At 44.1% G+C, this 12,197-nt stretch overlaps 1 protein-coding gene across 4 annotated transcripts in view; it reads right to left on the minus strand.

Moving 5' to 3' along the window:
* Nucleotides 1-12,197, minus strand: part of LOC139055939 (chymotrypsinogen A-like) — a 63,435-nt gene that overhangs the window by 32,250 nt on the left and 18,988 nt on the right. For all 4 annotated transcript variants that reach the window (XM_070533610.1, XM_070533611.1, XM_070533613.1 and 1 more), the window contains exons 2-4: nucleotides 5,967-6,153; nucleotides 5,193-5,328; nucleotides 4,170-4,314 (exon numbers count right to left, since the gene is read on the minus strand). In XM_070533610.1, coding sequence (XP_070389711.1) covers nucleotides 4,170-4,314; nucleotides 5,193-5,328; nucleotides 5,967-6,153 — 468 coding nt within the window. The remainder of the gene's footprint in view (nucleotides 1-4,169; nucleotides 4,315-5,192; nucleotides 5,329-5,966; nucleotides 6,154-12,197) is intronic.

Genomic DNA, 12,197 nt, shown 5'->3' on the forward strand with positions numbered 1-12,197 from the left:
TCACGTAACGCACAAGCTCAATCTATGCTAGCAGTCTAGTCTTAATTCTGGGCTGGACGCTTGGCGTCCTTCGAGCTAGTTTAGGGAATTTAGGGCGCGAGTTTTTGTTTTGTACGTCTTTGTAGCAAGGCATTACAACTTCAAAAAATACAAATAATTGGGACTTTCCCAAAATAATGAGCCTTTTTGGCGTTAATATGTTGCTTTACATGCCTGTGTAAATGGTGGATGCGTGAAGAATGTTTTAATACATCGAAGTAGAGTTCGCTTTATAACTGAGGAAAGCATTGGTTTCGGCTACTTGCATGGCAATCGGAAACACTTGGCTGTTTATCGCATAATGCGACTGATGGCAGAACAGTGAATGACAGGCACTAGCGCTAACTTCCGACTGATGTTTAATGCCCAGACACATTCAATCGGCGGGCACCGGAACAAAGAAACAGAATAAAATCAGGGGGGAAACCAACGAAACCACACCAAGCATTCTCTGTGCGTCTGCAATTTGTCATCTGCCTTATTCTGTTCTAAAACATACTTCTCTCCCCCCCCCCCCCCCCCCGCCATTTAGAAATGCGCCTTAACTTGAAGCCCATGCTTCGCTTGATCTAGAGGACGCCTTACTTACACGCCCCGTAACAAACGCAATGCGCGTCTTGGGCACGTTCCAGCCAAAAATCATCTATGTCAAACCCAGCATTGGCTTCAATGAAAGATGTATTTCTGAATACGGAGGCAAATGTTCAAGTTCAGTTTTTCTTGCTGAAAGGAAGCCATTCGTACCATATGTTGGTTACTGCAACGTGACGTATGATGCAGCTATAAGAATAACATGGATATGGCCTCCTGTTAGATTGCTAAGCCCAGATATATTTACAAAATCTTGTTCTGGCATCATTTGCAAAGTTAGAGCCAACTCAGTTCGGTAAGCGATAACTGTGCGCCACTGCAAATGTAAAATTCTAGAAATGGAGGAGGACAAGGTGCAGTTTTTGTCCTCCTGTGTTCTTTTTCTATGCAAGCAATAAACTACAACGTTCATAGTTGCTTCCGTTGGGATGCGCCCAAAAGTAGAGGGACATTCTTGGAAAATTGAAAAATACATCTGGAAACAAGATCGCGCTGTAGGCGGTGAGATGTAATTAATGGAATGTATCTTCAGCGGAAACGTACCGCATTCTTACTTAGAATACTTTCTAATGATAAAATCAGCAGTGTTTGTCTAGATAATTAGGTTACAAAGACGCATTAAGTTCTACTAACTACGAGCACTTTTATGTATAATGCCTTTTAGTGAAGGAAATTTGGTAAGCATAGGATAAACAAGCACATAGAGCTCCGATGGAGGGGCACGGCATTAAAAAAGTCGCAGTTTATTCCGAAAGGCGAAGCGTCGATTGTTATAGCAAATTAGTAGACAACTATGCGAAACGAGGAGAGTAGTTTTATTGGCCCTATAAACTTCTAAACATTCGCTTACTAATCACATCGACAAGCACAGTGTCAAGTACGCGCAAACAAACATGAACACATTTGACTCGATGACCGCGCACACGGGCTGTCAAATGTCATAACGCTGGAGTGAAAAAGCGTGACGGCAGGAGTGACCGAATTTACCTTCGTGCTGCATTTCGCTTCAACGCGAACTAAGCACTGATACCACAGTACAGACGAAGTTATCAGCCCTCGGCGCACTCTGTCCCCATAACAGATCGCTTACAAGATAGGATCCGCGCGCGGTCGCTCCATACAAAGCCGCCGCTTACGTAGGAAGGTTTCCCCCCCCCCCAACTCCTCTAGCCTTGCACGCGATGAAAGAAGACGGCGCGCTGCCTCACCACTTTCATCTCTTGCGCACGCGAGATTTAGCCTTCATCGTCGGCTGCCCTTCGCACGCTATCACTCGCACATGTAGCATTACAGCATACGGCGCGTGTCCACGATGTTATTCCTCTTGGACTTTATACAGACAACCATCGCGACGCCAACGACGGTGGAAATGCGTCGGTAATGCCGGTAATCGGTAATCGGTAGTCGGTAATCTAAATACATGGGTTTGGGGGTGAAGCCGGTGTAGTGGTTCAAGAGCGAAAGCTCCGCGAGAAACCCCGCGATGCGATCCCAGAGTGGCAAGGAGCACAGCTTCAGGCGTGTGATGGGTCGACGCTGGACTGTGGGATATTTTGTGTTCATTCTAAGAAAAAAGGAACCCTACATAGCTAAAGTGTACACATATGAGTGAAAGTACACGGACGACTGGCTCGTTAAAAAAATTCACTGACGATTACGATGCTCACTAATGCGAGTTTTGAGCGAAGTAGCCTAGGTGTTCCAAATTCGCGATATATCGCGGCATCGAATTTGCTACTGAACAAAAAGGCCCTCTCGGTGGTGGCGGTGAGCCAGACGATAATAGTATCATGTAGTGAAGAATATGCGACGACACATTGGCAAGTAGAATTAATGGTTCATCACCGGGGTCAGGAGGGTTGTAATATGTCCCAAGAACGATGTTGCTTCCCTGAGAAAATCGAATGCGGCGCCACAGTGATTCAGCTCCCTTATCAAAAACAACTTCTTGGCCAGGAAGGCTACTTGAGATTAAAAGACACACGCCAACCATGACGATTTCTATCTTTGCGGTGTACTGTAAATACTGGCGGAAATAGTTCTACATCAGATACTGCGTCATCGCGCCATGACTCAGTACCAATGGCAATTTGTGCTTTCACCGTTACAACTAGAATTCTAAATTCACCAACTTAATTTTTTCCTTAACACTAACCACGAACAGAACTGGCGTAAGCGAATACTTGATAGTGTCTTTTGCGTTCCTTGGTGAGCTAGAACCTTCAAGACGTCATTCGCTCTGATGTAACTGACCATGCCCCCGAAGAGGAACAGGCTGACGCATGTCAGAATATCAGGCAATTGCTTGCCCATTGATTTTAAGCTTGTCGTAGTGCTGATGCACTCGAAATACTAAGACATTTGTAGTCACCACTGTCATTCTTTGTACAGGCTTTATATTGTATATATCCTGGTGGTCAAGTAGATTTTTCGTATTACAGAGTGATCATATTTCATGCGTAAACTACGGTGATCTGTTCGCAGGCGATGTGCTCCCGCTCCCGAAGGTAGGAGCAGGGACCTCTGTCAGACAGGCCATGGTTTTTGTCTCTGACTTCACTCGAAATTTAGGGGACTCTATTCAAGGTAAATGATAATTTTATTCACCACATTTTAGTTCGCATTCATAGTCGAGAAAAGAAAGTCGGATTTGTCGTGGAATACTTGGTTCACATACTTTTGTTGACGATGTGCATATGCCTTCACTAAAACCGACGCCTCCAGATGGAGCGCCGGAGCATTGCGTCGCTCGACAAATATTGACGGCCGCCGCCAGCAACCATGCTCGCGCGTATCGGCAATGGCAGAGAGGCAACAGTATCGCCACCTGGTGCGAAGCGCAACGAACTGCCACGCATGATCGCTTTCTGGCCTGTCATTGCCAGTGAAGCCATTGAATCTGCAATCTGTAGTCAACTTTCATTCCTCCATTCCGACAGATGAATATATTGGAAACTGTATCATTACGAGGCGAACTCACGCAAATGAAATGAATAAGTATTACACCTATACCGGAACGACTTACTCATTAAATAAAAGCGATGAATACCATTTAGCGACGGGCAGCAACGGAACCAGAGGGCACTTGTCGGCTGATATTACGTTCTTCCTTCGTGTTAAGAGACATCTAATCAGGTCCCGAGAACGTCAGCCATGTTGCCACAGACGTCGGGGCATTCGTGTCAACGCCTCGTAAACAAGAGAACTTTGTCTTCTTCAGGGGTAGCCTTGTGCGCGTCTGCTTTCAACGGCGGTGTCACATGGCGTCGGTCAGTGTGTGTTCCGTCCTCATTTCATTACTGGGGCACTAGACCAAGGCTAAAGGAACCCTTTCTCTTTGAGCACACGCTTGAAAATGACATCAGACGATGTGTCACTGGATAGGAAAGCAGATAAGACATTTGAGAAGTCGAGTTCCCGTGAGATCACTAGAGATTAGTGTAGACAACAGCAGCTAACACAGGGCAAGCTGAAGCTGGTTTGAATTGACTACGCACTGCTGAATTAAATTGCTTTAGAGAACGCCGCTGCATACTTACGGCCGGTATGTCCCCAACCGGTGACGTATAAGTGTGAACCGTCGCCGAGTTCTTCGTAGCTGACTGGAAGGCACACTGGGTGCACTACGCTCGTGAAGTTTATCTTGTTTTTCAGCTTTAGAATGGCGATGTCCCCGCGCAAACTCTGCACAGAACGGTACAGTATCCGAACAGTGTCGCACCAGCAAACTTAACTACGAAAACAGAAATAAAAAGAAATCTGCGGATCCCACGCACTGTGTAAAGTAATATTACAAGAAAACAAAAACAATTTTCAAAAGAAGAAATACGCCAGCACCTGTTGAAAGTTATTAAGAAGGTACATGAGGGGTGGATGCTGCGAGACAGAAGGAGGAAATAGCAGAGGTGAAAATGCAGGGGGAAGGCGCCACCATGAGCACTAAGACAGCGTTCCTAATCGACTGGGTCTCGCTCATTACAATTATTTGCACCGAAAAATATGAACCACCACTCTGGAGGAAAGAAGTAAAAAAACCTGCGAAACATCTTTTTCATATATAACGGATAACAAATGAAAGAGAAAGCCAAACTTTGTGAGCCAAAGCAGATGACTACAGCTAACACAAATAAAAAGGTAAATGAACTACATGAATATAGTATCTGCTGGACATCGTAGGTGCATGGTATTTAAAAAAAATTCTTTGACTCAAGACTGCCTAAAACAAAGCTTGTTCTTAATAAAAAATCTTAAGTATCGTAACAAATAAGTTCCTAGGTATTCTAATATTTACTCGCGTGGTCGAGCAGATCATATCAGTCTCTTTTCCGAGATAGGTAGAACTAAATATACATATACGGGTGACAAATAATTATTGCTTAGGCTAGTTGGTTCCCATTTCGCTACTAAGATTAGTGAGCGCATTTTCGGGGATGAGCGCTTTGGTAGAATATAAAGCTTTCTCTTTGCACGTTACAATCTCTATCCTCCTCTTGAAGTTCACAGGCTGTGACCTTCAAAAACAACGTAGTTAGTACCACCACGTGGCCCTGCAAAGTACTTACTGTTTTCCTGGGGTGCTTGAAGCTGGTATGGGCGCATATCTCCTCCACCTCTTCCCATATTTCGTTTCCCTGACGCATGTCCCTATGATGGCCACCAAGGTGCACCTTGATGTACTGCTCGCCGGGCTGGTGAGTCCTGGGAGAGAGTGGGTCGAATCAATAATCCTCAAGTATTTTGATGCACGAAGCCACGCGAGAACACCAATCATGTTTACAGTAGGATAGTGTCTCTAAATCAGCTTATTCGCACTGGTGGTATGGCGAAGCGCGGTTACTCCAGCGTAACTAAGTTCAAAAAGGACTAGATGAAGCCGCTATGACATAAGACCGCATCAAATGGTGAGCTTTACAAACACAGCGTGACCGCACCTTGCCCTAGCTGTATTGCTAATGTTGCGTTACGTTTGTTATTTTGTTCACTGGCAAACATTTTATGTCATGTCACTAAAGACTACCGAGACCATGTTTTGTCACTGGCTGAGATTGGTAGTTACGAAATGTTACTTGTGGAATATAAACAATGACTTTGACAAAATCCTCATAGCTGGACTGCGGATTTATTGCAACTACCTCGGACTCTTTACGGTTTGCACAGATGCATTCGCAACTTCGGGTGGTCGTTGCAACACGTATCTGTTCAAGTCAAAGTCAGGGCTTCTTCATACCTATATAAAGACAAACCTCTATAGGTTTGTCTGAATTTCGCACCAGTGCAAGTGCGCCGGAACCTGCCGCTTTTGGGACGGACATGGATGCTGGTCGAGACGCTCTCACCAGACGCAATGCGCTGCCGTGATGACGTGACGGTCCGTAATGAGCGCCCCGCCGCAAGCATGGCCTGTCGCGTGCTTGTGGAGCGCGGCATGCCAAGGCCACGAACCGGGCACCGCCGGCTGTCCACCAACAATACGGTCCTCAAGCTCCAGCTGGGGCTCAACCGAGGGCTGGCCGCAAGCAGCATCTGCGACGAGAGCCGAGAATGACTACTTTTAACAGGTTGTGTAAGGATATAAGATAAGACAAGGTGTTTCCCTGCATGCATATTAAAGCATGAGGCGTAATGTATTGACCGTGTTGTTTCAGCTGTGTTCTCCGGCGTGTTACGGCATCTTCATGAGCTCTTAACTTGGAAGTGATACGCATAAAATGTATTTGTATTTAGTAAAATTAAATGTGTACCCATGTGCGTGAACTTGCGCATAAGCATATTTTCATGTTTATAAATATGAATATGAACAGATGAAAATATGAACCCGGGAACAATAAATGGCAAACTCTAATACTCCTCTAGTACTACTCTCTAGGACACTCTAGTATGTATATATATATATATATATATATATATATATATATATATATATATATATATATATATATATACACATATATATGTTGTGCATTCCTGTGTCTCTAGAGCTGTACACCTTTCCGAACTCTTATGGGTGATGCAAGAACAATGCCAACTTATTAAGGTCAGCGGCGCTTGCATTAGGCAATATGTTTGTACAGGTACACATGAATCATTTAAATGGGTGGCCTAATTACCTTTTATAGTGCAAGCACGGCACGTTTGTTACCCTCTCCGCTACCGTGAAATCTTTCTCAAGATCTCGTAGGAAAGCACATGTGTTCTTCTATGCCTGTTGCTGCACCTGTTTAGTACCTGCTTTACCTTTCTTTTTCTTTCAGCTTTCCTTCCCTTTTTCCTATCTCCCCTTTCTATGTTTCTGTCTCCTCCCTTCTGAAGAGCAGGCAGGCGTTGTGCCCTTCCGGTAACAGTTTGCAGCCTTCTGCTTGCTTTGCCTTTCCTGCCATGTGTATATATGTTTTCGAAACAAATAGAAATATGACACTGTGGCATAGAGTTATATGGAACATACACTTACTACGCCCGCACCTAGTGGTATTACAGCCTGAGGTATAACTGTAGCAGCCCCCCCCCCATGTCTTGCTAGTTCTTCCAACACATTCCAGATGAACCCAGTGCACAAAACTAAACAACATTTTCTTGCACCAAACTTCAACAAGCGTTGAAGTAATCCCTTCCAAGGAGCCCTTTTTCCAGCCCCCATGGGAAGCAAGGCTGCAGTTTTACGTTTTACGCTTCATATAGATGCCCAAATAACTAAATCACTAACGTTCAAAATTTAAAAAAAATACATCAGCGCTGTTTGCTACAAATCCTTATGAGGTCATCTGGAGTGAGGTATTTATATTATTTCTTTATTTGATACTGTCAACCCCGTTCTTGGGGTAATTAGAGGGAGGGCAATGTGACAAGAATACATGATACATAGTTTCATTACATGTGATGTAGAAATTCAGTGACGCTATTGGTAATTGACAACAGAAAAACAAGCAAGAAAGAAGAGTGGCTATAGAAAGCAAAGTAAACTAATAAATAAATGCTCGCAGGAATATTTAGTACACGTGATCGCAAAACAAAGTATTTAACACATTTTCAAAATAGGCCGACCCCTCGTTGCTCACAACTGGGTCAGGCAAACTGTTCCACGCTTCAATTGTGTCCGGAAAAACATAAGAAACGAAAAGCGCCAGTACGCGTTAAATAAGGTTGGTTAGCTCTGGTATTGTTTAGACGATCGCATCTTCTTCATGGAGGTTGTACTTAAAAATTCTCGTTTATTTTTGTTCGCCCACTCATAATGTTGAAAACCTATTGAAGCCTATGTTTACGTTTGTGTTCCTCCAGAGACTCTAGGTCGCACGATTTTAACAAAGCGGTAATGGACTCCATGCATCGGCATTTACCGCATATAAAACGGGCCGCCAGTCTTTCTATTCTTCTTATTTTGCCTTCTGGACTTTCTTATGAGGGGACCATACAACTCAAGCGTACGCCAAGACTGGTCGCACAAATGTTTTGTGGGTTTAGCAGGGAAGAAGTTTGGGCGTGTTGGTTGCTAATTTTACAACACGTGTGGCACATTCCAGCTTTTTCTTTGAAAAGTATAGTTTTTGGCTTGCCTTGGAACACATATTATACATATGTGAGTGCCATTGCAATGTGAGCATGATACTTACTCCTAAGTATTTGAAACAAGCTGCATTATTTAAAGGATGGTTTCCGATGTGGTACATGATAGCAATTTTGCTCTTACTTGAGCAAAAATGCGTAGATGTTTTCTTGCTATAGCTTTTCTCTATGTCTCATTTTAAACACCCCCCATTAATTGCCTGTAAGCGCCTGTTCAGATTAATTTGGTCACCTTCGCAGGCTATTGGGGAATGAATCAAAAGGTTTCATTTAGCAAAAAAAGTTTAATTTTAACAGGCGGTTCAACTAGTGCACTGATATCATTAACAAACAACAAAAACAGTAGTGATCTTAAAACAGAACCTTGGGGAACCCCCGAGTACATACGCAATGGACTTGAAGTGCAATTCTCAATCCTTACAGACTGTTGACACATAGATACATACGCCTCTATCCATTTCCATACCTTTTGCGTATTCCTGTTCTATCAAGCTTATAAAGCAGAGTGAAGAACCTTGTCGAAAACTTTCCTAAGATCAACACTAATTACCTCTGTTTGCAGGTGTGCATCCATGTTCAAGTAGAAATCGTGGAGTGTTTCTGTTATCTGTATCACTGTATAAAGACTGCGCCTAAATCCTTGTTGCTTTGTGCAAAGTAACTGGTTAGTGTTAAGAAAACTAAAACCAAGTTTAACACTAACGTTGTTCTAGGACATTACAGTAAACAGACGTCAAAGATATGGGGCGGTAATTGTTTACTTGCGTAGGGTTGCCATTTTTTTTTTAATGGGCATCACTATTGTATTGTGTCAGTCTTGTAGAAGTGAATGCTTTCCAAGTGAGTCCGCAAATATTACCTCTAAGTAAAAGGAAACCCATTCAGCATACCGCTTTGGAAATTCAGTTGATAGATCATCCGGTCCGCTTCCCTTCGCGTCTAATTCAAGCAACAATTGTAAAACACCTTCACGGCTTATAATAAGTGGTTCCAGTGTGTTCCTCATATCGCCGTTGATGAATTCGCCCATATTATCGCCTTTGTCCATTCTATAAACAGACTGAAAGAAGCAATTGAAAGTGTCAGCTAAGTCTTTAACTCGTGTAAGGAGTTTTCCTTTATGTTCGATCTGTTTAGTTTTTTCCCTTTTTTTCACTGAAGTAACGCCAGAATTTGCATGGTGAACTTTTAAGAACGTTGTTAAGTGTTTGATCAAAAAATGTTTTTTTAATTCACCAAGAGCATCTTTCACCTCAATTTTTATAGCCGCATCTTTCGTCACTCTTCCTTTTTATTTTCGTAATCTTTTATTTTTTTTCATATGGATAATGCTGCGTGCTATCCAGGGGTTTTCTTTGCGAGTTTTCTTAGTACGAGAAGGAACAAAGTGCTCAACGCAAGTTGTGATGCTGCTCTGAAATCTTTGCCACAGCTGCTCCACAGACTCGCACTGTGATGCCTGCTCGAGGTCATTAAACTGTAATTCTAAAAAAAATATGATGGAAATGTCATCGGCCGTTTTAAAGTCTCTACCGGAAAGAACGGTCTCTCCACACTGCACACACTGTGCTATTGTAGCGTGTTTCCTACTGTCAACTTTGATAATAATTTTTTCTGAGAACTTTATTGAGATTTGAAGCACGAAAGGAAGGGAATGGGCTGACGCAGCTTTCTAGAGTCGAAACTCGTGTGCCGCACCAAAAAACCTGCAATTATTTCGCTTTGTGTCGCAGAAAGTAAAGCATAAGCGAACACACAAAGGCATAGCAGAAGCACAGCAGATGTGCGGCGTTCTTCAAAAACCTTCAAGCTGCAGTTGTGCTACTATGTATTAGTCACTTCTTTCCTTCGTTATTGTCTGTTTCATTCTGTGCTTGTGACCCTTAAGCCCAAATCCACGCCCACTCCAGCGAGCCCATGGAGTTGTTTCAACTGCAAGAATACTAAAGAAAATTATTGTGTGCAATGTGCCAGGGCAGCCTATATAGCGTCAGTGTCACATAGTCAGCATACATTTTTGTACTATTGCTTTCTGTTCATACACTGAACGGTTTCATTCTATTACGCATAGTTTCGAGTTCGCAAAGTGCCATGTATCGCAAGGCTAAATTGAGTAGTGACGCACTGGTGATCGGTTTCGTAAACGTAACATCTGCAATGCCAATAATAATAAAGCACAGAAGCTGGCAGGAGAAAACGTCTTCAATATTTGATAGTTCTCACTGGTAGTGCCGCACTATGCTAAAGAACGTCTCGCAAGCTCAGTATTGAAAAGCGAATGGTAAAAATTGTGTTTCCAGCAAACATATAGATGACTATAATGGACTTATCATACGTAAGGTATTGTAAACCTGGACATACGGTCACATCAGAGTGGCACCTCGCAATTTGCGAGATGGAATCACTTACCTTCCGGCGTCATAATAAGCGCTCGTTAATGTACACAGGTTGTTCAACGTTAAACCAACAATATTCTTACACGCGTGTGGCATTTGCCTGTTTGAACGAGGGGCGTGGACGCCATCACCCGAGAAAAGCGAAGGAAGAACGAACTGGGCTCGCGTGGTGAATCGAACCGGTCGGCGCTGCAACCGCTTTTGTAAATTTAACCCGTAAATAGTTGCTCGTCTTATTGACTCGTCCTTCGCGTAACATTCTGGTGGAGGTGGAACGTTCCCCCTCCTCGCCAGGGAGCTCCAAAGCGGCCGCACCCTCGTCTTCGCAGCCATGACTTCCGATAGAACCATCCCGTCGCCACCTACACATACGGTGCCAACCACAACGTACGTTATGTTTCCTAGTCTCCGTAATCATGGGACGTTCTGCACCCAAAATGGCGTTGACGCCGAAGACTGGCTCAGCATGTATGAGCGTGTTAGCCAAAGCCACCACTGCGACCCTACCATCATGCTTGCCAATGTGAGTTTTATCTGGACGGGACACCGCGTGTCTGGTGTCACACCCATGAGGTCGAGTTCTCCAGCTAGGACATCTTCAAAGAGAAACTTCGCGACTTATTTGGCAACCCGTCAGGTAGCCAACAGGCTGCGCGAAAAGAGATTGCCACCCGTGTCCAGTCGTCAACAGAATCGTATGTCACCTACATACAGGAAGTGCTTGCACTTTGCCGGAAATTCGACGTGCACATTACCGAGGTTGACAAGGTGGGCCACATCCTAAAAGGCATCGCGGACGACGCTTTCAATTTGCTGGTCTATAACGACGTTCCTACCGTCGACGCCATCGTCAAAGAATGCCGCCGTTTCGAGGTAGCCAAAAGCCGCCGCGTCGTCCCACAGTTGTACCGGCTCCCAAACACCCCTGCCACGTCCTCTAAATCTGTTCTTACCGCCACACAACCAGTTGAAGAGAACGTCACACGTATCGTTCGCCGTGAGATTGAAGCGGCGAGTCCAGCCCCCCTTCATCTACGACCCCTTGACGGTACCTTCGAGCAAGTGGTCCCCATTGTTTCCGGTATTAAAGCAGTTGTGCGGCAAGAAATTGCAAAGCTTAGCATCCCTACCGCCTGCTTTGTCTCCCAACTTGATTGAGTACCCCTTCCCATGTCAACAACCTGTGATGACGATTATTTCGCTCCCAGACCACGCAATCCTGCTGAATGCTGTTTTTTATTGTTTAAAAAAATGATTTTAACGGCGGTAAATGCTGCGCGGTTGGCAGCATCAATAAATGCATTTACCTGAGGGACCTCCGCAAGTGTAGCAGTGAATTAATATATCTATGCCGAATTGGTATAAATTTCATGTTCGGCCTTGAAGAAGAGCAGGCGAATGAGACAGGTCGACTGTGCAAAAAGGCCTAGGTATTGGAGCGGCTGAGCTCGTTCGCGTGAGTTGGAACGAATCACTTTACGATTTTCAAGTCAATGATTCTTCCCGACAGATTTCAGGCAGAACATCAACAGAAGCAATGTATTTGACCCGCAAAATGCTCGGGTAATCGTCATCGCTAGTTAAGAGCCTGCGTCGAACAATGAAAAAAAT

This window comes from Dermacentor albipictus, chromosome 2 (assembly GCF_038994185.2).
Source record: "Dermacentor albipictus isolate Rhodes 1998 colony chromosome 2, USDA_Dalb.pri_finalv2, whole genome shotgun sequence".
In the NCBI taxonomy this organism is placed as follows: Eukaryota; Metazoa; Arthropoda; class Arachnida; order Ixodida; family Ixodidae; genus Dermacentor; species Dermacentor albipictus.